General features: G+C 38.0%; 1 protein-coding gene across 8 annotated transcripts in view; it reads right to left on the minus strand.

Annotated features, from left to right (window-relative positions):
- The window catches only part of LOC112048889 (GTPase-activating protein skywalker), a 113,074-nt gene that overhangs the window by 84,234 nt on the left and 2,435 nt on the right, over positions 1–26,405 (minus strand). For 7 of the 8 annotated variants that reach the window (XM_052891372.1, XM_052891370.1, XM_024086588.2 and 4 more), the window contains exon 3: positions 7,713–7,915. In XM_052891372.1, coding sequence (XP_052747332.1) covers positions 7,713–7,915 — 203 coding nt within the window. Of the gene's footprint in view, positions 1–7,712; positions 8,105–26,405 lie in introns of those variants that run through there. The other variant, XM_052891371.1, reaches the window with a different exon arrangement.

The raw sequence follows: 26,405 nt of genomic DNA on the forward strand, positions 1-26,405 counted from the left end.
TAAACATTTAAAATATGTGTTTTAAGATTTATTAGAGCTTTAAATAGCACGCAGATGCATGACGGGAGTATTTAACTCTGTACGAAATTCTTTAAAATTAACAATTATGTTGCTAGTAGAACAACTCACGAATTCGTCCGTGGAAAATTCAGTATTCCACAATTTTTTTTTGGTAAATAAGTCCAAACATAATTGGTCTAAGCCAAAGAAAGAGTTTTGCTAAATTGAGAGTCAGGCTGAATCAAAGTTCGAGGACAACAATGAATATATAAACAGTGAATATTAAACACTTAATAGATCTACATCCAGGGAATATGTGTCACACGAAATTCATGATGTATATTTCAGATTCAGGTGATAATTTTCTATCTGTTTGTCGGGGATATTTTGTATTTTTACTATACATATATAATATATATTTAACTGCCTCATTGGTCGCGTGGTTAGCTGGTTCAGCTACGGACAATGAGATCCAGGGTTCGAATCCCGGGTCAGGCCAACAAAAAAAAAGCACGTTATTGGGATTTTTCTTACAAGGAAAATCTTAATAGCAGCCTGGAGTTGGAAAATTGGCGGTGTTAGTACACCCCCGTGCCTCGGAGAGTACGTAAAGCCGGAGGTCCTGCGCCTGATCTCTCGCCGGTCATGTCGCTCGGATTTCGAGAGTGAGGGAAAAGAGAGTGCACCTGTGCTTGCGCACACACTTGTGCACTATAATATCTCCTGCGTACATGGTTAATCTCACCATGAGATACAGCCGCCGCGACCTAAAAGTCGGTCGGGAGCATATTATTATTATAATATTTTATATGTAGCGTCGCATATTCGCGGTGAGTCTTTGTGAATTAGGAAGGAAAAACGAAACGAATATTTATTTTTACGAATATGTTTAATATTCGTAAATATTAATTTAAACAGTTCATTCGATACCATTTAGAAAAACTCAATGTTAAGTTAATGTCATCCGCATCAGAAAAGCATCCTATGATTTTCCATCTTATCCTAATAGTGTAAGTTTAATATGATTAATACAAAAATTTGTATGGATGGATGTTTTATTACCCAAAAGCGCCAAAAAGGTTGACCAGCTGGCCTATTTACAATTTTGGTCGTTATTATCAAACCCATGATATGAAATGTCATCTACCTAATGTATAATAACCACCGGATGACATTTGTTCATAGAATCTCCAATGTCAACTAACATACGTCAAAATCAGATTGCTGATCTGAATGAAATTTGGCACAGAGAAAGTCTATTATATCATGGAATTGCGATCGAAACATAGGCTACTTTTTATTTTTATTCACATAGGAAGGGGCCCAGCTATATATATATTTTATAAAGGAAAAATCTAGTCAATTATAAGGAAATGGTGAATTTAAAAATATTTTTACGTGATCGAATATATACAAATGATCGTCGGAATCAATGTTATTTCGATTTTTTTAATTATTCGGGTACAATAATATCATTTATTATTATTCTTTTTTACAAGTTAGCCCTTGACTACAATCTCACCTGATGGTAAGTGATGATGCAGTCTAAGATGTAAGCGGGCTAAATTGTTAGGAGGAGGATGAAAATCCACACCCCTTTCGGTTTCTACACGGCATCATACCGGAACGCTAAATCGCTTGGCGGTACGTCTTAACCGGTAACTAGCCACGGCCGAAGCCTCCCACCAGCCAGACCTGGACAAATTAAGAAAATCTCAATCTGCCCAGCCGGGGATCGAACCCAGGACCTTCGTCTTGTATATCCACCGCGCATACCACTGCGCCACGGAGGCCGTCAAAATCAAGTATTAGGTATATCATACATATTTATAGGTAGCCCGTAGTGAAGTTAGGGCGCGCCTCTATAACTTACAATACGAGCATACGTGTATTAGTAGTTCATGAAAGCCTTAGTCATATTGGTATAGCATACTGTACCTACATGTTACATGCGAGTGAAGGTGAACCGGACTTGGTGGACATTGCCAACGCTATATTAATTTTTTTTTTAATGCTATACCAATTGAAATTAAAATCATTGTGTTCATTATAGGCTAGCGCTTTGCTGCAATTACGCCTAACGGTAAAACATTCAGCTTATATGTGCTTGGTTAGAACGCTTGTGGATTCTTATGGTAGGCGTCTACACATCCGCTTCGTATGTATCGGACGCATCACATCAAACGGATCGTAGTATTCTTTGTATAGAAAGCCATACAAGTGCGTCCATCCGTTTATTCCACATCTTCGTAGTGCAAAGAACGAATAACCACAACGTTTTGTATGCGTCAAAGAGGCGACAAATAAGTGTGCATTTGAAACCACAAAGCTCTACAAAATGGGATTTAAAATAAGAATATCTAAAAAAAAAGTCAAATCTCCATCTAATCGTCAAGATATTTAAACATAAACATCGACCTAGGAAAACATACTCCATTTTCGTGGACCATTAAAATTTTGTATCGGCAAACGCGATTTCACGCATCAAAATTTATTTCGAACCGAGCAACGCGCGTAAATCAACGGAAGGAAATAGATGGTATATTCCTGTGTGTAATATATGCATGTAGTATATTGTATACATGCTAGTGTACTAGAAGTCCGGACTTAGGTCACCTGCCGGTAATAGTGAGCTCGCGCGCAATATCGAAGGTGAACCGCGATCGCACAGAGTGCCTAGTAAGAGTTTTTAATGTTTTCATACTGTGACGACCGCGTAAACGTAAACGCGAATTTCTAAGGAATTGAAACAGTGTGCCTAGTGGGAGTTTTCAATGTTTTCATACTGTAACTATCGCGTTAACGTAAACGCGAACTTATATGGAATTGAAACAGTTGTGCAGTAGTGCCACTAGATGGCGCTGTTTCAGTTCCTTAGAAATTAGCGTTTACGTTAACGTGATCATCACAGTATCAAACTACCACTAGGTCCTCAGTTGTGCCGTAGTGCCACTATATGGCGCTGTTTCAATTCTTTAGAATTTCGCGTTTACGTTTACGCGATCGTCACAGTATGAAAACATTGAAAACTCCCACTAGGCACTCCGCTGGGTGATTTGACGTCGTGCCAACCGCGTGCCGAATAATAACAGAAACATAATGCATTCGGTTGAAAACAAGCGCGCTTGTTTATTTCATTTTGGTCGAAACTGGTCCAATTTTTCACCGACTTCAGAAAAGGAGGAGGATATTGCCTGTATGTTTTTATCTTCTCATATTATTTGCATCGTAATTTCTGTCAATACCAACAGTAGGCTAATTCACTAACTTTGACGTATGTTACTTGACATATACGAAATTGAGATTATTGTAAGAAATGTCATCCGGTACCAACTGACTTCGTGGATATCATACAGCAGGCGTAATAAATAACTTAGTAGGTATATTAATATACTAGCGGACCCGGTCAAGTTTCGTTTTGACATAAGTGCACTTATTCTCTATCCCTACGCTACCCTTCTATACCTCTACCCCTACCCTACCCCTACCTACCGCTACCCTACCGCTGCCCTACCCCTGCCCTACCCCTGCCCTACCCCTGCCCTACCGCTGCCCTACCCCTTCCCTACCCCTACCCTACCCCTACCGCTTGACTCTTAAACGTTTGTATGGGAAATAGAAAAGGGCAGTTTTTAGGGTTTTCCCGGTAATTATTTGATTTTTTCTCACTTTTTAAACCTTCCCTATACCTCCACGAACATTTCAAGACCAAGATAAGATAAATCCGTTAAGCCGTTCTTGAGTTTTAGCGAGACTAACGAACTCATTTTTATATATATAGATTCACCATTATTCACTAATTAGGTCTCAATTTCGTAAATGTCAACAAACATACGTCGAAGTTAGTGAATTCGTTGCCTGCTGGTAGACTACAGTTGGATTTTATTATTTTTGAGAGCTCAGTCCCCTAATACACTACACACAAACGTAATCAATTAATAAGCTTATTATTACTAGTTTTCACATATTTTGCAAAAGAATATCACGATTTTCCTTATTGTTATTACAAATATAATATATTATTTTTCCTTCCGATACGGAAAAGAGGTAACTTAAATTCATTTCTGAAAATTCCAAATAGCTACTGTGAAGAATTAGAATAATAATAAAAAGTGGGTTATCTCGGAGTTTCCATATGACAAACAGCACTATCTATTTGGCCCAACGGCGTGATACGAATAATAATAAATCATTTCTCGTAATTGCCTAATCAATTAGCTTCTAATTAACAACAGACTAATAATTCAGTCATCGTATTTTTGTAGTAAAAACGATAATGACACAGTCATTAAAAAAAAAGAAACTTTTTGCCCTTGAAATTTCTCGTAGGTAGGTGAGAGCTGTGATAGCCCAGTGGATATGACCTCTGCCTCCGATTCCAGAGGGTGTGGGTTCGAATCCGGGGCATGCACGTCCTGCTTTGCAGTTGTGTGCATTTTAAGAAATTAAATATCACGTGTCTCAAACGGTAAAGGAAAATATCGTGAGGAAACCTGCATACCAGAGAACTTTTATAATTCTCTGCGTATGTGTAGTCTGCCAATCCGCATTAGGCCAGCGTGGTAGACTATTGGCCTAACCCCTCTCATTCTGAGAGGAGACTCTAGCTCAGCAGTGAGCCGAATATGGGTTGATAATGATGATGACGTACCTGATCATAGTTACTACTTAAATAGGACTTTTATTTTCTGTACAAGGAGCTGAGCCTTAAAGAATAAAATTATATTATCTAGAAGTAAGGCTCTATGAATAGAACCCGTTCGAGATAAAGTGTGAATTTGGTAGGTTTTAGGGGGTAAATCTATAGATCTTAAAAAACAAGAACCGATTTTAAAAATTCTTTTACTAATCAAAAGCCGTGTTATTTGGGAGTGTCATATGGTACATTTTAACCCCGTATTCCCACGGGAACGGGAACTACGCAGGTGAAACCGCGGTTAGTCTAGTATATAAAAAATCAATAACGTAATGATTCAGCTAGGTCGCTTGTGACGTAGTCATAATAGTGTAATAGAAGTCATATATATGTATATGTGTGCGCTATTTACTAAACAAACAAATGCAATAGATATACACAGTGTCGCAATAATGAAAACAATGGGAGCGGAGAGCGTTTATCATTATTTCATTAGTACGACAACCTGCGACTGCCAGACAGCCTTCATTTAGTGAAGGCTTTGTTTGCAAAACATTGCCAGCCTAAGCTCCTGCTACAAGTAAGTAGGTACGGTAGCCAATTATAAAGTTTGAATTGTGGTGGTTGAAAGATAACAGGTTTCAAGGGTCCAGATACTCAATTGTCAAGTATACTTAGGTATAAAAGAACTCAGAATGTAAAAGAGGTTACGACGTTAGTGGTAGGCTGAATGGTACAACAGCGTTTTTGGAAGTAGAAGGGGGTTTTTAGGCGGTAGGAGTCCGGCGCTACACAAACGGGTGTCCAAAGGTATTTTTCCTCCAACGAAAAAAAAGGTACCCACTTAATAAGTAATTTTTGATATTTTTATATATCATGATAATTTCCTCCGTGGCCAAACCCTTAACTTCGTGGTAACCTTTCGATAGAGACTATAAATAGTAAATATATAAATATAGTAGGAGCATAGGATGATGAACTTTTAGCCAGTTCATAAAATGATGTGAGGTGATAAGCTCGCTTACCTTCATTAGTGTAGCGCGGTGGGTACAACTATAAGGAGATATGTGTGGCCCTGTAGTAGGCCGTTAAAATAGTTTGATAATGAAATAGAGGTATATCTGGCGATTGCAGGCCCATCAGCAGCTGTTGTTATAATCGACTGTCCATTGTTTGTTATCGACAAGTAATTGGGATGCGCGGAGCGACGCGGGCGGTGCGGGCGCGCGCACGTTGATGTCTTACACAAGGACTCACTGACATACGAATAGATCATCGCGACGGGTTCGCTGTCATTCGGATTTTTGATTTGATGTTCGCTTGATTAAAATCAAGCGAACATCAAATCTTTCGAGTTTTCGAATAATCATCACCATTATACAGGGTGCTCGGGAGTATTTCTCATAACTCTAGGGTTATTACCCTAATTTTTTGAGGAAAATTAATTAATAATGTCTAAGTAACATGTGTTCTATAATTTTATTATTATTTATTAAATTTTCGGAGTAAAAAATATTTCTTTTGTAAATAGATCTTAAAATGAATCCCATATACGCATCGTTATAATAATGACGTATTGATATTTTAAAATGCAACGTTGTCGCTTTGTTACCCAAAGGCACATGGATATCGATCCGGTATTATTTGAGTTACTTTGTATGAAAATATTTTTTTGTAAAAAAATAAAATATTAGTTATGCAGTCCGGTTCCTGTATGTGGTCTCTTTTATACCTTGAAGTTATGGGAAACACTCCCAAGCAACCTGAATATGACTTCCTGACTGAGTTGTATAAAGTATAGTCAGTTTAATAAGTTTAATTAGTTTTCAAGATAATGAAAAATAAAAATAATAAAGAAAATAACAAGTGTAGATCAATGTGCCATGAATCACGTCCACAGATAACACTTGAGATCAAAAAATGCGAACAAAGTCTACATCTCAACATCAATACAAATATAATATAACACTGTATTTGCCTAATTGTGTTGTTTCACTTTGTGATTACTGATAACGCTCCGTTTGTACGTTTCTTTTCCTCGACGACTACTTTTTGTTGAAAGAAGTTATTGTTAACACTCGTACCTTTGTTTTAAATCCTTGGAGAGACAACATAAAGGAATATTTACGCAATCGTAAGTAGGTAGGTACACGTTAACAAGTGCTATGAAAACAAGATTTAAGTAATTACACAAGTTTAAACGAGCTTCGCGAATTAAAAAAAAAAAGATGTTTTTCGGCGTTTATGTACGATGCCCATTTAAGGATTAATTTCTTATGAATCACCGGTCACGTAGCCACTCGCTCTTGACTCGAAAACACTCGACGTTGTATACGCAAACAACTTGAAATAATTGTCAATCTATCGCTAATTGAACGTAGGTGAAACATTTGATAAAATATTCGACTTTTATTGTTTACGCGTGGCTCGTTTATCAACAGAGATTGTCTGATCGTGGCCGAGAATAAACGACCTCGGCAAGTGTTTCACCTCCTTATCAGGGGGGCGAGATATGTCTTAACATTTGGGCGGCGTCACACAAAGTCACACGACCTTCACGACTCTATAAACACACAGTCGCTAGATAACATCTCCCGGAGTAGAAAATTTTCGAGAGAAAATGACTCGTTCACCTTGCGGGTGTAGATCAGTTGCGTGAACTTCATAGATGCAAAATTTTCGAGAGAGAGTCAACTCGTTCACCTTGCTGGTGAAGTTCAGTAGGGTGAACACCATGGATGCAAAATTTTCGAGAGAGAGTCAACTCGTTCACCTTGCGGGTGAAGATCAGTAGCGTGAACTCGATAGATGCGAAAATGCACAGCATTCATTACGAATCTTTAATGAAGAATTATTATCCATTTTGTACTAATTGTAAGTATTCCAACATATGATTTTAAACTTATTTCGTGGTTGTGTCCCGTCCCGTGTGGGGTGGAGTCCCGTGGTGACCACGATCCATGCAACTGGGTCGAAATAACGACATTAAAAATCTCGTCGTTTTATCGTGGTATGTACCCGTTTAAATAATATTGTAATAGTGATGTGAGGATTGCGTAAAAGCGAGAGCACTGACCTGCGTAACCATGTCCCAGTAGAATCCGTCCAGCATGGACTTGCCATGTTGGTGCTGTCGGCAGAGCGCCGGCCAGAGCGACGCGCGGATGGGGCTGTTGATGGGCCACGAGTGCTCGCGAATGAGCAGCTTTAGGTCGCGCTTGCGGCCCTGCTGCAGCAGCGGCTCGAGCTCCGCGAAGGTCTTCAGCGGCGCTTTCTTGCCTGCGAATAACGGTGAGGGTAAGCACTGCGTCCAGATCGCCGGCGGCGTGTCGGGGGCGAGCGACTCGGCGCTCTGTGCGCGGAACGCGGCGGGCTCTATGTACATGGCACTGGGGGCGCGGGGCACATGCTGTCGGTGCGCGCGCGCCGGCCGCACTGCGCGCCGCAAGCTCGCCCAGCCTCCGAGCGATAGCGCCCCGGACAACCCTCGCGCGACCCGCCCGCCGCTGCCGTCGGACGGACGCCGTTGAGGTCCATTTGACCGACTACGTTTTTTTATAATTAATTTAAATAACGTCATAATTAATATTTATTAATTTGTTTTCCATAATAAGTAGCATTAATAAGTTACTAATTAATTAAATTAACATGAAAAGTTTAGTTACCTACATCGTAAAATATTAACATCCATATAAACAGCCAATAGTTGATATAAAACGGAAAACAATCAAAAATAACTCAAATCATATTTTATTCAAATCATTAAAATATTATTTGACTAATAGGACATCAATAAAAAACATCGCTAGAGAGCCATCATAATAAAATAAAGAAATAATCTCGCCATGTGCATTGGTAAAAATAGATACCTATCCGGGCATACCCACATAACGATACGAACAAACTTTGGATACAGGCCAAAACCACTCGAGGCAAAGTCATGCAAAATTCAAGAAACAATTATAATTACTTTTAACAATAGTTTTGAAGCACTTCTCGAAAACACAATTCTCATCAATCTTTGTTATACCTACGTAGGTACTATAGATTTTTAAAAAGAACGATAATGTAGTCTCTACTATTACGACTGCTAATATTGTACGTATTTTAAGAGATCGCCCTTTGTTTTTAATTCGTCGGAGATTAAAAACTACTAGTAATCTAGACGACTAACATTATCCAATTCATAAAAAATAATACCAACCACAAAGTATAAAAGGAAGTAAAACTGATGTGTTATATATCTACATACTTTTTAAATTTGCCATTGGATCCTTTTCGGGCATGAATGAATGCTCTTAAAAAATATACAACTATCAATTATTTTTTTTCCCGTTTTGTCCTTAAATATCTCCACCCATCACTATCAAACTAATTATCCGAATTTCAAGCGGTATATTGGCAGTCGTTGGTAGATAAAAACTAATATGTAAGTTCATTAAATAATTAAATACTATAAACTGTAATAGGTACGAAAAAATATTTTTGTATAAGTATGTCAGAATGATGTTTGCCAGGTTATTATATTATAAAAAAATACAAAAATCCTACCGTCGCATTAATAGGGTTAATTCAACCGCGACTGGTAACGCAGGACTACACGACGCGACATTAAGTAAGTAAGGTAAGTATTAACTATACTTACCTCACACAATCTCAATCACTCGTCACAATAAATAAGTAAACAGCGTTTTATTTAACTGTAAACTGTCTTATTATAAAAATCAGTGACCATGGCAGAAAGCTTTTTAAGAAAACTATGTACGGATTACCACTATTTTATAATAGAAGAAGGAGACTTCAAAAAAGAAAGATGATTCTCTATTCGACGCATATGTTTTTATTAGGGTTCCGAACGTATTTTTCAATGATTGTTACGTCATAACTTCGTCATTTACTAACCAATTTTTATTGGAAACTATATAAACTTTTACCTCTTCCAAGTCAGCCCGCTTCCATCTTAGACTTGGATCGTCACTTAACATCAGATGAGATCGCAGTCAAGGGCTAAATTGTCATTGAATAAAAAAAAAGTCGCTCACGCAATAGCCACGTTTCCGTCATAGACACGAGATCAGTTTTTGTCCGTCGTTTGCCGTCACGCTCCAACTAGAACTACTCAAGCTTATCTAAAACTGATCAACGGTGACTCATGTATCGGAAATAAGTTACAAATTGATCAATAAATACATTTATAATAATCACTAGTTGTGCTACGCGGTTTCACTCGCCGTGGAAATAATTTTCGTAATTATAACGGGAAAAAAGAATTTACACTAGCGTTTATTATTATCAACCCATATTCGGCTCACTGCTGAGCTGGGGTCTTTTCTCAGAATGAGAGGGGTTAGGCCAATAAGTCCACCACGCTGGCCCAATGCGGATAGGCAGACTTCACACACGCAAAGAATAAAGAAAATCTTTGGTATGCAGGTTTGTGACACGTAACACATAATTTCTTAAAATGCACACAACTGCAAAGTTGGAGGTACATGCCCCGGACCGGATTCAAACCCACACACCCTCCGGAATCGGGAGGCAGAGGTCATATCCACTGGGCTAACACGGTTCCCGCCGGATTTGTGAAAAACTTAATAACACACAGACGAAGTCGCGGGCGTCCGCTGGTGCTTAATATTCCACAATAATGGAACTAGCAAACATGATTTTTCAAATCCGACAGATAAAATTTTAATGTCGTTAAAACAAACTTAAGAAATTAATTAATTAATTTAAATTGGCGGTACGTGTCTCAAATGGTGAGGGAAAGACATCGTGAGGAAACCTGCATACCACAGAATTTTCTTAATTCTCTACGTGTGTGAGTTCTACCAATCCTCATTTAGCCAGCGTGGTGGACTAAAGCCTGACCCCTCTCATTCTAAGAGGACACTCGTGCTCTACAGTGAGCCGAATATGGTTTGTTAATGATTGTGAAACAAACTGACAAATAAACATATAAAGTTTTAGTTAGCTATACGCACTCAAGTACCAAAGAGGGTTTATTATGTGGGTTAATAAACGTGAATTGCATAAAATTAATATAGAAGTACTTACTATAGGATCTATCACTCATCATCATGGAGGCATGAGTTAGCAGTATACATATAATATTGCGTGTAGTTGTGAAATAGGCCTTTTTTCAACTGACTTCGTCATTAATGGGTTTTATGCCTTTTTTCTCTACAAGTTAGCCCTTGACTACAATCTAACCTTATGGTAAGTGATGATGCAATCTAAGATGGAAGCAGGCTAACTTGCATGCTTATCATGCATCATTGCATGGACAGAAGTTGGATGAAAATCTACACCCCTTTTGGTTTCTACACATTGCACCAGAACGCTAAATCGTTTGGCGGTACGTCTTTGTTGGTAGGGTGATAACTAGCCACGGCCGAAGCCTCAACCAGCCAGATTCAGGTGACCCATAAATTCGAAAAGTACCTACAGGAAAAATTATTCATTCTATATTATAAAGACGAAAAAATGTTTCGTCTTTATAATATAGAAGAGAGAGTTTGTTAGTAGCGCCTAGAATTTGATTTGGACCGATTTTAATATTCTTTTACCAGTGGCATATTTTTTTGACAATGGTTTGCCAAAAAAAATATTAACAACAAACATTGCCAATACTATTAAATTGAAACTTTATCGTAAGTAGTGATAGTATTTGATTTTTGAAATGAAAAAACTTAAAACTTAATCTATAGAAAACTGACAACGAACTACATTTTTATTATCACCATCTTCAAACCATACCTAGCCTGTGCCCAATGTCGGTAGATGCTACAAACATACGAATACCTCTAGTAACGTCATAGCAAACTATATGCTATACAATTACAGATATAAAAGTAAATTACATCTAAATTAGTAACCATTTTCGATAGATGCTTAATGCCACACACCATCCGATAAGCCCACACGTCTGTAGCGCTAACGGCTTGACATCCGATAAAACTGTCAAGCCGTTGGGGCTTCAGGCATGTGAGCTTATTGGATTTGTGGCTAGAATTAGAAAAACGAATTACTAATTTGCGATGAAAAAGAAGACTCACGAATTCCGAGATTAACGAAAATACAATCTCAATCAAGTTTCTCCTTAACGCAGTTCCTTTTAACGTTTACTTTTAAAAACAAAACATATTAAAGGTTACTGAAAATCTCCTCAATTAAGATATTTCTGTGAAACAATGTAGGATATTCTGAAGAGCATCCAAAATTCTGCGGCAACGTGACGCATGCGCCCGCGCGCCAACGTTCGTACCGACCAATGATAATTTTATACTATAGATAGGTTACGTCCCTACAAAATCACCGCAAAAAGTGATCCAATAAATAGGCTACAACACTGAGCGCACACATGCACAATTTTGTCTTTCATTCCATTATATATTTATGTATATATAGTTTTTACACTCCCTGAACACACAACTCGATATTTTTTTTTTATTCTTTACAAGTTAGCCCTTGACTACGATCTCACCTGATGGTAAGTGATGATGCAGTCTAAGATAGACGCGGGCGAACTGGTTAGGAGGAGGATGAAAATCCACACCCATTTTCGGTTTCTACACGACATCATACCGGAACGCTAAATCGCTTGGCGGTACGTCTTTGTCGGTAGGGTGGTAACTAGCCACGGCCGAAGCCTCCCACCAGCCAGACCTGGACCAATTAAGAAAATCTCAATCGGCCCAGCCGGGGATCGAACCCAGGACTTCCGTTTTGTAAGTCCAACGCGTATACCACTGCGCCACGGAGGCCGTCAGAAATTGAATTGTAGACGATATTTAGGTATTATTTGTTTAAATAACGTTGGTTATTGACCACAACTAACATTGAGATGTATATAAATTACCTCTTTTGAGTGCCTCATTTATCATGCGCTAGTAACACATCTATCAGTATTTAATATCATTGGTACCGATACATATAGAACGCAAGCTTGCGATGGACAGACCTCAGAATACAGAAAACTCTAGAAGGTGTGATCACGCATAATAAGAAAGCCGTTAAAATTACTCTTTGTTTAACATGCTTTTATTAGCTTCACTACGTAAGTATATGCTATACAGGTAAAATTTTTGGACACAATGCGTGCGTCACTTTAAGTGACGGCTGAACGTGGCTTCTGGTGTTTTCTGTATTCTGAGGGGCGGGCATACCTAATTTTAGCAGTGGCGTGCACTTCATAGATGCAAAGAAGCACTGCCTACCCCAAGGACTTAATACAAACCTATGTTGGACCACAGAGAACATAATTGAACAAGGAATTTTCCAATTTTACCTTATAGTTGTACATACCCTACTTAAAAACCTAAGGTACGTTACTCTATTTAAGAAGACCAATTTGACGCAGAAATAACGCACGTTCTGATGCTGGCAGAAATCGAGGACTGTCTTCGCCGGTCAAGACGCTGTGTAGCTTGTGTTTGTGTTGCCTAGGAAGTTGAACGTTGGATGATTGTCGTTCCTTGAGTATGTCATCGTCAGGATCGTAAAAGACATTCGGAACCTGTTATTTTTCAAACCCACCATACTCCAAATTTAAATAATAATTAGCTACAGTATTTATCTATGGTACGAGCTGGACTGACAAACTTTCAGCCGTCATAAGATTAAGACTATCTAGCTACTGCAAGCTCTTAGTCCAGTAGAAAAAATGGGAATAGGCACTCGACACAAATTACGTCTAAATATAAACTTTGAACAGCTTTCATAACAAATAGTCCATGCGATTCTTTATCGTGCACTACGCAATCGCATATTGCAGAGCATCTTGAATTATACAACTGATGAATCAATTTAATTTTTATACCATTGATTAAAATTATATTGCATTAGCAGACGCCCTGCGGTGTCTATAACTTAGGTCCCGCATTACGAGGATGAAATATAGCCTACTATCGGACGACCGCGACTTCGCCCGCGTGGAATTTAGTTTTTGACGTATCCCACGGAAACCATGGATTTTTCCATGTTGAAAAGTAGCTTGTGATAATCCAGATAAAAATCTATTTATACATTAAAAATTTCAGCCAAATCGCTTCAGTAGCCACAGCGCAAAGGCGAAACAAACATATACACATACTTTGGCCTTTATACATATTATTATTGTGATAGTGTGATGTTACTCAGCGAACATGTAGCTTTTTGACGGTGTAAGAATTTTCAAAATCGGTGGAGTAATTTTTGAGTTAAATCGTAAACGAAAAAAACATACATACAGCCGAACGTAGAACCTCCTCCTTTTTGGAAGTCGGTTAAAAAATCACTATTAATAATTAATTATTAGTTTGCATAATATTTTTACACATAATCATCATTTAGGTAAATTAGTTTAGATACCTATTTAGATGATAGATAGGTTTTAAACCGGAAAAGCCTGATCGAAATTAGATACGAAAACTCCATTATTTGCTGATACATTATCATGAATCCAATTTAGTCTATTCATCCAAATTTCTTTTAAACAAAAAAAAACACAATTCAATGTTTATGAATATTTATCAATTTATTCATCGTCATTACCAGATAATTAATTACGACGAATATTCAATAATAGACGAAGGTTGTATAGTATTGTGAAATTGCAGTCCTATTCCTTAATGTTTTATTTTTATTCAATGCTAAAGTATCCCGCGCGGTTTCCATTCCCGAAGGAATACGGGGATATGATATAGCCTTTGAACTGTGGTGATCCGTGATAGCCCAGTGGATATGACTTCTGCCTCCGATTCCGGAGGGTGTGGATCGATTTCGGTCCGGGGCAACTTCTCAGTTTTGTGCATTTTAAGAAATTAAATATCACGTGTCTCAAACAGCGAAGGAAAACATCATGAAACCTGCATACCAGAGAAGTTTCTTAATTCGTGTGTGATGTCTGCCAATCCGCAGTGGGCTAGCGTGGTGGACTATTGGCCTAATCCCTTTCATTCTGAGAGGAGACTCGAGCTCAGCAGTGAGCCGAATATGGGTTGATAACGACATAATATAAGCCTTTGAGACTCACAATTAATAACGTAGCTTTCTATTGATAAAATAATTTTCAGGGAACCCCGCGATTTCATCCGCGTTGTTCCCCTTCTCGTGGGGATAAAGGTATAAAATATAGCCTATGTTTCTCCCTTATAATGAAGCTTTCCATTAGTGATCGAATTTTAAAATAGGTCAAGTTATTTCGGAGCCTGTTCGCTACAAACTAAAAAAAAATCTTTACATCGGTTTTTCGCGGATCATTTAAATCTATACTAATATTGTAAAGCTGAAGAGTTTGTTTGATTGTTTGATTGAACGCGCTAATCTCAGGAACTACTGGTCCGATTTGAAAAAATCTTTCAGTGTTAGATAACCCATTTATCGAGGAAAGCTATAAGATATACATTATCCCCGTATTTCACGGAAACAGGAACCACGCGGGTGAAACCGCGGGGCGTCAGCTAGTAAATTATGAAAATAGACACAAACTAAAAATATTCTCTCTTTAAAATATTAATTAATGATGATGTAGATAATACCTACATATATACGATTTTGCCTTATAATATAAAGTAAATTGTACAGAAACGCCCATTAGACGTTCGTTAGACGTTCGTTAAGAAAGCCTTCAAGAACGAAGCCTACAACTCGGCACGTTAATAATTCAAAGGCAGCCGAGCTCGTTTCATCTCTGAGCAAATTGTTGCCTAATGGAAAACTAGATGAAGGTGTCATTATTTGATTTCAAAGCGACTCTAGCGCCCTCTACGTTATTTGTGTAGTTAAGGCTGTTGCTAATGCCAACGACCTTGAACATTTTGACGGCCTCTATGGCGCAGTGGTTTTACAAGACGGAGGTCCTGGGTTCGATCCCCAGCTGGGCAGTTTGAGATTTTCTTAATTAGACCAAGTCTGGCTTGTGGGAGGCTTCAGCCGTGGCTAGTTACCACCCTACCAGCAAAGACGTACCGCCAAGCGATTTAGCGTTCCGGCACGATGTCGTGTAGAGTCGTGTCGATAGGGGTGTGGATTTTCATCCTACACGTAACAAGTTAACCCGTTTCCATATTGATTGCATCATCACTTACCATCTAGTGAGATTGTAGTCAAGGGTGAATTTGAAAAGAATAAACATGTCTATACTGCAGAAATGTTTTCTATACATCATCTTCTATACTACCCTAGCACTAACTTGCGGGAGACAAGTGTGGCTAAATTAACCCTTTTTTGCAAAAAAAATATCTTTTAACCTGAAATCTTTATTTAAATTGATCATTTAAAGAGCAATGATAATGTTTTTTTTGTATTTATTATTTAAGCAAGTGGTTATTAATAATATTAATTTTAATGTATATTTTATTTGCTTCGTATCCTAATGATACTGACAACATTCACATCACAACAATTAAGGTAAGAAACTTATAACTAAAGAAAATTGATAATTAAATGTTATTTGGCCAGAGACTAAAATAAATTCAATTAAAATTACAAATATATATATGTATATGCCCTAAATCTTTCATGACAACCGATTAACCATCATTAAAACGGAAAAACATGGGAAAAATATAGTTTGTCAGGAACAAGTAAGGGCAGATAATCGTGGCGAGATAAATATTTGTTAAGATAAGATTACATACTTGTGTGGTAAAGCAACGAGACTTGTTCAAATGTTAGCATATTACCATCCAACGACATCGAATAGCTAAAGCGGTAAAGCCTGATAGCCTCAAACCGCTATTTTTACCCAATCGCAGAAGAAAATTCATGATTTTTTATTATACCTAGTAAACGGACCACGCATAGGCGTGGAAAACCATCTATACTATAAAGCGGTAACGTTTGTGAAGTTTTGAGGGTCATCTCTGGATATACTGGATCGATTTTGAAGAATCTTTTACCAACAGAAAGCCACGTTATCTGTGAGTGTCATAGGGTAGTTTTATCCTCTTATTCTCAAGGGAACGGGTACTACGCGGGTGACACAGTGCAACACTTTACAGTGTATCTATGTACGAATGTATGTATTAACACGTTGTATAGGCATCGTTTCGTCGCCATCAACATGAGGCGTGGATATTAAGCCTCATATGTCAAAACCCTAAAAAAATATGGAGTGTTGTCCTAACCCCTCTCATTCCGAGACCCATATTCCGCTCACTGTTGAGGACGTGTGGAGACTCGTCTTCAGCAGTGAGCCGAATATGGGTTGATAATAATAAATATGTCTCCCTATTTTTTATACAAGATAGGCTTGACTACAATTTACGAATGTTTAAACCAGTTAGGTGGTCTTTAGTGGGAGAGTGCTAGGATGCCTATTCACTCTTGCCATGGAGGAGTTATCTCTTCACTGTAAAGCTAAATAACGTTCTTATTAGTATTTATTTAAGATTAAAAATAATATTAACGTTATATCTATAACCAGCACGAACCGAATGTGAGCGGTTCCACAGAGTTACTGATAATAATTATAATAAAATATTTTATCGCCCGCAATCCATGTAACGGCCCTTTGTTCATTAATCTCATAATTTCATAGCGCCCGAACTCATTTGTTGTTTACTTCAACATATAATTTTCGTGTAGATGGAAATTCAGAATACACGGTATGTTTTCAAAAACTTCGTTTTTTGGGTCCTACCAACACTGCGCTTACTAGTGCGGGGTCGCCATTCCAGCACATTAGGACCCCAACTTCCATCGGCTCTACGAACTACGTGCCCCGTCAATTGCCACTTCAGCTTCGCGACACATTGAGCTGTGTCGGTGACTTTGGTTCTTCTGCGGATCTCCTCATTTCTGATTCGACCACACAGAGATCAAGATACTCCTAGCATAGCTCGTTCCATCGCCCGCTGTGTGACTGAGCCTTCTTTTGAAGTATACTGCGGGGTATACTAAATATGTATTAGGTAATATCGGCGGTTTCATTCAACCTCTCGCCAGGTGGCGCGACTCCCCCACCGAACTGCCCGTCTTGTTATTGGACAGCACGTGCGCGCGCGCACATTTTGCAAGAAATTATTTCAATTACACCCATAACGAGTACGCTTGGAAGCAACCGGATACTGTTTTATCTGCATACTAGATATAATAATGATCTAAGCGCTATTAAATATAGTAAAGTATTAATATCGGAATAGAGCAACTGTTCAGTTTATTCATGTTATAGTGTTTTTCAGATAGCATGGGTACGGTGACAGGTGCCATAAGGCGTTCTTAATACTTACTTTATAGTGAATCGCGGCAAACTTTCAAGAGTGAAACAAATTGTCCCCGTACTCATGCTATCTGAAAAACACTTTGTTAATTTGCCGTTGATTTTTTCAAACTACTTAGAGCTATAAATTAATAGTGAATACGAAATCACGTGACTTGAGAATTATTAACAATAGTTAGTTGGTAATTTTCGTGTATGTCCAGTAAGGTTACTCTAAAGTTATAGAATAGGCCAGCAGACCTGCAGGCTTATTCAGTAACTTTGACGTTTGTTAGTTGACATACATAAGAAATTGAGATTCTGTGTAAAAATGTCATCAGATGCTTACTGGTGGATATCTCACAGTAAGTAAATGACATTTTGTCAATTGATTTGATCTTTATTTTAATAGGTTAATAATAAAGACCAAAATAGTGAATATGGCGGCTGAAATTATTTAGAAAATATAAAATCCTAAAATGACTCGATCTGAAAAACGAATCCAGTACATTTCCATTGCAAATCATTCCCATGCGCCAAACAGCTACTAAATCAAGAGAAAGTCATTGTACGGAAAAATTTTATGGGTAGTTTATACCTGTCATAGCAAATGGACTTCGTACAAATATTAATTTCACGTGAAAGTTAATTGTATCAAATTAGCTACCGGTCTAATAGTTGTAATCTGCAGAGCAAAGTTACATCACAAAGTAAAAGAGAAAAGAATTTTAATGTCTTTTAGTTATATGTTTTACATCGGTATTGTGTAACTGGACGATTAGTGTATCAATGGTCTAATACTATTTGCATTTACTATATTAGTATTAGTTAGCGAAAGCTCATTGACCCCTGCCCACAAATTATTTTTAGAGTAAGCGAATACTAGTTAGCTCACAATAGGGAGAGTCGCGATAGCCCTGTGGATATGACCTCTGCCTCCGATTCCGGAGGGTGTGAGTTTGAATCCGGTCCGGGGAATGCACCTCCAACTTTTCAGTTGTGTGCATTTTAAGAACATCGTGACGAAACCTCCATACCAGAGAATTTTCTTAATTCTCTGCGTGTGTGAAGTCTGCCGCATTGGGCCAGCGTGGTGGACTATTGGTCTAACCCCTCTCATTCTGAGAGGAGACTCGAGCTCAGCAGTGAGTCGAATATGGGTTGATAACGAACAATAAGCCTCATAAGTTTCAAAGCCAGAATGTCTATGTTCGGAGTATATCTATATGATCGAATCACAAATCACCGATATAGCTCAGTAAATAAGGACTGGGTACATAGTACGAAGTGCTGATGAACGTTGGGATCCCAAATTGCGCCATCCGCTTGATGAATAGTAGGGGGTCGACCAACCCTGCGCTTTCCGGTGCTGGGTCGCCATTCCAGGACCTTGGGACCGCAAATTCCACGATCCGATCTCGCAGAGAAACTCCAAGCATATCTCGCTCCATCGTCGGCTGAGTGACTTTGAGCATTCTTATGAGGGCAGACAGTAATAGTCAGCGACCAAATCTCATAACATTTTAGAAACAGGAAATTGATCACGACTTTTATCATAATTAAGATAATTAAAGTAACATTCATGCTTTTAATGTAAACTGAAATTTCCTATTACGCACGAAATGTCACAGCTCATAACCGTGTCACAAAATGTATTGCAATATTATTCCAATTTACCCAAAACAAATGCACATGAGGTTATCTATATCTACTAGTCTGTTTCAAGGGCATAAAGTGTCTGATGAGGTGATGATTTAAACCATTTGTGGGGTTGTTCCCACAGTGCTTTCATCACTAAATGAAGTTACTCATTCGGAAAACGAAAAATAATAATTTTAAGTAATATCAACTTCAGTTTCTGAAACTGAAGTGGCAATGGGCAGGCCACATGGTTCGAAGAGCCGATGGACGTTGGGGTCAAAAGGTGCTGGAAAGGCGACCCCGCACCGGAAAGCGCAGTGTTGGTCGACCCCCCACTAGGTGGACCGAGGTTATCGAGCGGGTTGCAGGGAGCCACTGGATGCTGGCGGCTCGAGACCGTTGTGCTTGGAGGTCCATGCAAGAGGCCTATGTCCAGCAGTGGACGTCTATCGGTTGATAAGGTAAGGTAGGGTAAGTAATATCAAACATGTTGGGTTGACTCTATCATTTGAAAGACATAAATTTAGTGAATCACCCATCAGGTGCGTTTATTTTCCTATGTATATACAGTTTATACACTTCCTGAACACACAACTCGACATTGTAGGCAATATATACGTATTATTTGTTAAAATAACTTTTGTTGTTTACTATGCGACTAAATGAAAGCTACCTTTGTTTGCTTCTATTTCGACGCGCTAGTGACATATCTAACAGTATAAAATCTTTGACTTAACAGTATAAAATGTAGAGTTAATAGGACTTATATTGGGTTTGTTATGTTCAGTATCGTCCAAATGATATTACATTCTCAGAGGGAAAAACAATAAAACAAGCCTTTTACATATCCATGATCACATACACGATATGATATTTAAATGTCTTTGTGTTGTAGTACATAGCGGCGACTTTAGCATATGTGTCACATACGGAAGCTTCGTAACTGATCGGAAATGGCAGGCATGGAAGCTTCGAACAATTTCAAGGGCAGTTTAATTTTGTAAGTATACGCGGGATGCATATTTCGCTGCGTGTAGTGTATCATCATATAGTGTACTAGCAGACGCCGCGCGGTTTCACCCGCGTGGTTCCGTTCCCTTAGGAATACGGAGATAATATATCGCCTATAGCCTTCCTCGATAAATGGGCTATCTAACACTGAAATAATTTTTCAAATCGGACCAGTAGTTCCTGAGATTAGAGCGTTCAAACAAACAAACAAACAAACAAACAAACAAACAAACTCTTCAGCTTGATAATATTAGTATAGTTATCAGTTAGTATAAACACGGTTATTTTTTATTCTTTACACGTTAGCCCTTGACTACAATCTCACCCCTAATGGTAAGTGATGAAGCGGGCTAACTTGTTAGGAGGAGGATGAAAATCCACACACCTTTCGGTTTCTACGCGACATCGTACCGGAACGCTAAACCGCTTGGCGGTACGTCTTTGCCGGTAGGGTGGTAGCTAGCCACGGCCGAAGCTTTCCACCAACCAGACCTAGACCAATTAAGAAAACCTCAATCGGTCCAGCCGGAGAACGAACCTAGGACCTCCGTATTGTAAATCCACCACGCCACGGAGGCCAACAAAATCACGATCATATACTTTTGACAGAGAGGTAGCGTCTAGCGAGGCCCTATGGTAATAGGTCTGTGTTTTTGTCGTATGAATGCCTAAGCCTATAGCCAAAGTCACACGTCAATTCTCTTTCTACAAACGCCAACGCTTCGAAAATTAAAAAATGTATGACATTGACATTCACTATCGACAGGTCACGTGATCAAGTTGTCGATCGCATCTGTCATTGCGATACATTTTGTTAGTTTTCGAAGCGTTAGCGTTTGTAGAATGATAATCGGCGTGCCACTTGGCTTAGGCCCCTGATTAGCATCTACTACATACTCATAGATATCTAAGTAAATATTTCTTTCATATTAATCACTGTTATCATTCTCTCTTGTTATTATATTCAACGCGATCTAGGTTACACTGATTGTTATCAGCAACGACAAATATTTCTCATCTCAGCATTGGTCCTCTTATCAATGGATCTTTATTGCGGGCTGTATGTCAACGTATAATAAAAGCCATATCCATACTAATATTATAAAGCTGTAGAGTTTGTTTGCGTGGTTGAACGCGCTAATCTAAGAAACTACTACTTACTTCAAATGAAAAAAATCGTTTTGTGTTGAATACTAAGTAGAAACAATTTATCTTTTTGATAGCCTTACTACAGGATACATAAGATCACAGGCTAAACGATATATAACATTACACTACGACATATAAGAGCGGAGTATCAATGAAAAATGTAACAAAAACGGGAAAAAAAATATTCCTTTTTAACCGAATTCCAAAAAGGAGGAGGTTCTACGTTCGGCTGTATGTATGTTTTTTAAGAACTTCCGTTGCATGCGTTGGGTAAACGGAATGCTAAAATAATGTATGACGGAAGGGGAGGAAAGTGGAGCATATTTTAAAAAAATCGAAAAAAAAAAAAGTTATGCATGAAGTCACAGACGGCCGTCATAGTTTTTTTTTTTTTTATAAATATACTTAAACAATACACATCACTATTTAGCCCAAAGTAAGCATACAGAGTAGCTTGTGTTATGGGTGCTAAGATAGTTGATATTATAATATTAATATACAATTATATACTACATATAAATACTTATATAATGTATAAATACACTGGAAAACACTCATGCTCATCACACAAATATTTTCCAGTTGTGGGAATCGAACCCAGTTATAGATAACAGCTACAGATCGCTTGTCTTTCTTATCTCTTTAAGGTGGATTTATAATATCATTATTCTGATAAATCTTCTATTAAGGCCTCAATGGCTTACTGTTAAAGAATTAGCCTTAAATGCGACGTCTTTGGTTCGATACCCGCCTGTTTGACTATTGGCGTTTACACACTTTTACGCTAAGTAAGAGGGAAAAGGAGAGTTGAAAAATTGGTTTATTACACCTCTCGAGAGCACAGTAAGCCATCTGTCTCGATTCTTATCATGAACATCTGATATTAATTAATGATAAATCCCGCTAACCTGCTTTGCAGCAGTGTGGCCCTAAATCAGCTCTACTATAATCGCACATAGTTCGAAGAGCCGATGGACGTTGGGGTCCCAAAGTGCTGGAATGGCGACCCCGCACTAGTAAGCGCAGTGTTGGCCGACCCCCCACCAGGTGGACTGACGACATCAAGCGAGTCGCAGGAATTCGCTGGATGCAGATGGCTCAGTATCGTGATGTTTGGAAGTCCCTACAAAAGGCCTATGTCCTGCAGTGGACGTCCATCGGCTGATATGATGATGATGATGATGATAATCACACTAGTATTATAAAGGCGAAAGTTTGTGTGTAAGTGTGTATAATATAATAAATAAGTAAAGTTTATCAGTTTGGGGATAAACTCTGGATCTGTAAAACCGATTTTTTTTACTAATAGAAAGCCACGTCGTTTGTGAGTGTCATAAACTAAAATGTTATTCTGTATTCATTCCCACACGAAAGGGAAATACGCGGGCGAAACCAAGGGGCGTTTGCTATAGTTATATAATTAATTATTATAGATTTAATTTGACCGCCTCCGTGGCGCAGTATGCGCGGTTTATTTATAAGACGGAGGTTCTCGGTTCGAACGCCGGCTGGGCCGATTGAAGTTTTCTTAATTGGTCCAGATCTGGCTAGTATGAGACTTCGGCCGATTTTCATCCTCCTCCTAACAAGTTAGCCCGCTTTCATCTTAGATTGCATCATCATTTACCATCTGGTGAGATGGTAGTCAAGGGCTAACTTATAAAGAACAAAAAAAGGAGGGATGCTGGTTTTGTAGCGGAGTATTCATACAAGTTGATACATTCATCATTATCAATTCATATTCGGCTCACTGCTGAGCTCGAGTCTCCTTTCAGAATGAGAGGGGTTAGACCAATAGTCCACCACGCTGACCCAATTCAGATTAGCAGACTTCACACACACAGAGAATTAAGAAAATTCTTTGGTATGCAAGTTTCCTATTGAATGTTTTTCCTTCACAGTTTGAAACATGAGATATTTAATTTCTTAAAATGCACACAACTGAAAAGTTGGAGTTGCGGACCCGGACCGGTTAAAACCCTCTCTGAAATCGGAGGCAGAGGTCATATCCACTGCGCTATCACGGCTTTACAGGCTGTAGGTTTAAGGAATTCCTTGACGATCGATCATCACTCCCCTCCTCCGCTCGTGTTGTTCTCCCTGCCCAGCCTAATTTGGTAAGATCCTATTAGAGCGGCTTTGATGGAACTCTTATTATCAGCTCTAAAAAATCGTAAAATCGTAAGTAGTCAGTTAGTTGGTGGCGTATTGTTTCCATGTGTTTAGACAGTGCGGCGCACAATGTCTCCTTGTTTCACAAACAAAGCTGCCATTGCGATGCGTGAGAATTCTGAGACCTACGACTTTGTTTAGTGATTTTGATTTTTGTAATGGTTTACTGGAAACTTGACAGCAATTTATAAGAATCTTAATTGCAAAAAATCTTTCATATCATACATCAACATACTGAAGTATGTTTGATTCTTAACCCTGGACCTGTTGGTCACAAGTCCCAGGAACCGCACTGTCAATCCATGCAATCCAAAATATTTGTCTCATACAAGCACATTAGTAAAACCAAGTTTGACAATTTTTAGAGACTCTACCTATGGTTAGAAAGGCAAATGCTGCTGAGAAGAGCTGGCAATTGACTCAACAGCTTTTCATATTACAATTATATGTCGTAGAGAAGGTAGTGTAAAGCTGATGCTTTAAAGAGGCCTATAACTAACTAGATTTGTTAATTGCGCCAGTACTTAGTGAAAATTCATTGTCCTTATTTGTGAATGAAAAAGAGGAAAATGCCAAAAAACCATCAGGACATGCATAAGAAAATTGACAACGAAAATGTCAAATTTTGCAGCCTTCTAAAATTAATATACCTACATACAGTTATGAATGAATATAACATACTACAATTAGTGTAACTAAAACTCTTGTCTACATAATTTTAGGTTTTGTTTGAATAGTGTTATTCAAAATAACTTAATTGACAATAGCCAGTCATGTCCTCTTTACACATCTCTGTTAATTTACAAAACATGAATATACAGTTGTTATTGATGTACACTTGATGGGAAAAACAAAGTTTCTTGGTCTGCGTGACTGTTTGTGCGTTGGATGTGTTTGCTCTGGTATTAGTGTGTTTGAATAGTGCCATTTTTTATACACAGCTTATTGTTAATTTATAATGACAAAGCTATATTTTTAAAGGCCAGATCTCAACATTGCAAAAAAGAATATTTGTCATATTATTGTGACAAATTGACAGTGTCTCACATAAGTATAAAACATGACTCATGACTTATACAAATGAACATATCAGAGCAGGCTTAAAAGAAAGCACATTATTTCGACATATTAATATAAAAGCAATGAGGGGATGTTCTCACAAGGGAATACAATTGAAATATGAAGTAATCATAGAATGTATCTGCTTATAGTTATTTGCTCATCGAAGATAAACCCAGAAGAGAAAAAAAATTGATAAATATCTTAGCATTCCATGGATTTACCACTTGCATGGTAAAGACCCAAGGCCCTGGTCTTATAAGTTATAACCCAGGTGAAAGGTAATCTTACACTTAGCTCCTTCCTAGCATGTTAAGACACCCAAATTATTCAGAAAATCTGTGTTTGGAATGTTAATATGTAAGTCAGGCAGAAATAGAACACATGACCATTGGTGTTGAGCAAACACCTTTACTGTAAAGCTATTGAGGTCTAAATAAATAATAGTTGACCTACACATTGCCAGATCAGCTAATAGTAAAGCTAGAGCTCGTATACATGTGTCATGCATCGAAGGTGTCACTTTTAGCTTCTATTTAAATTGAGATTATTTCGTTTCTCTTCTGGGTTTATGTGCGACCAATAAAATAACTTTATACAGATGTGTTCTATGATAACTTCGCTTTTTGAGTGTATTCCCCAGTGAGAACAGCCCCTCATTGTTTTTATATATTAAGCTGGTTCTGCAATGTTCTGTGTATCAGTTTTGAGGACAGAACCTTTGGAGAATATTTGGTATTAAAAGAATTTTCAAAATCGGTCCATAATTGACGGAATTATCGCTGGACATACATAAAAAAAAAACATACGTACAGCCGAACGTAGAACCTCCTCCTTTTTGGAAGTCGGTAAAAATTTACTGATACCTACTCTATTTTTAAATATTAACTACTCATTTAGAATGAACACACAAGCAACACATAAAATTTCCATTATAAGACAGTAGATATTGAAAAACCAACCATAATCAGTGTAGATTAGTTGCCAGCACTTGAAAACTGTCATCTCATCATTTAAATGACCTAACAGACAAGATCTTACACATATTGGTTGATAAAAATATCATCATTTGCATGATAAGATAGTTTAGGCTGAGATAGATGCCATAGCCTGTAAATATCTTGAGTCACAGTGTATATGTTTACACTACTCTAAATAGCCTTAATACATTTAAATGGTTCTTTTTTGTATTTTTGATAGGAACACAAACAGGTTGTAAAATATTTTTACCTCCAACCCCCCATTTTTCCATTGAAATGTTAGTATTTTTGCATAAGAAATTTTAAGGCAAAAAAACTCAGCTACTTTTGCTGTAAAAAATGTCTAAATAGAAAGGGATTACTGACAAGATAAAATTTAGGCAGTCGTTACCTATTGAAATTAAATGAAATTAAACTTAGCTTCACTTTCACAACTGAGCATTGTATACTTAACATATAAAGAGGCTCCAGTTTTGTCCACTGAAACATACATTATGGTGGATTTTCTGATGTATCTGGGTATGTTGTAACTTGAATTTGTCTGTTTTTCACAGATAATGGCAAAAAAATCCTG

The sequence above is a fragment of the Bicyclus anynana genome, chromosome 3 (assembly GCF_947172395.1).
Source record: "Bicyclus anynana chromosome 3, ilBicAnyn1.1, whole genome shotgun sequence".
NCBI classification, from domain to species: Eukaryota; Metazoa; Arthropoda; class Insecta; order Lepidoptera; family Nymphalidae; genus Bicyclus; species Bicyclus anynana.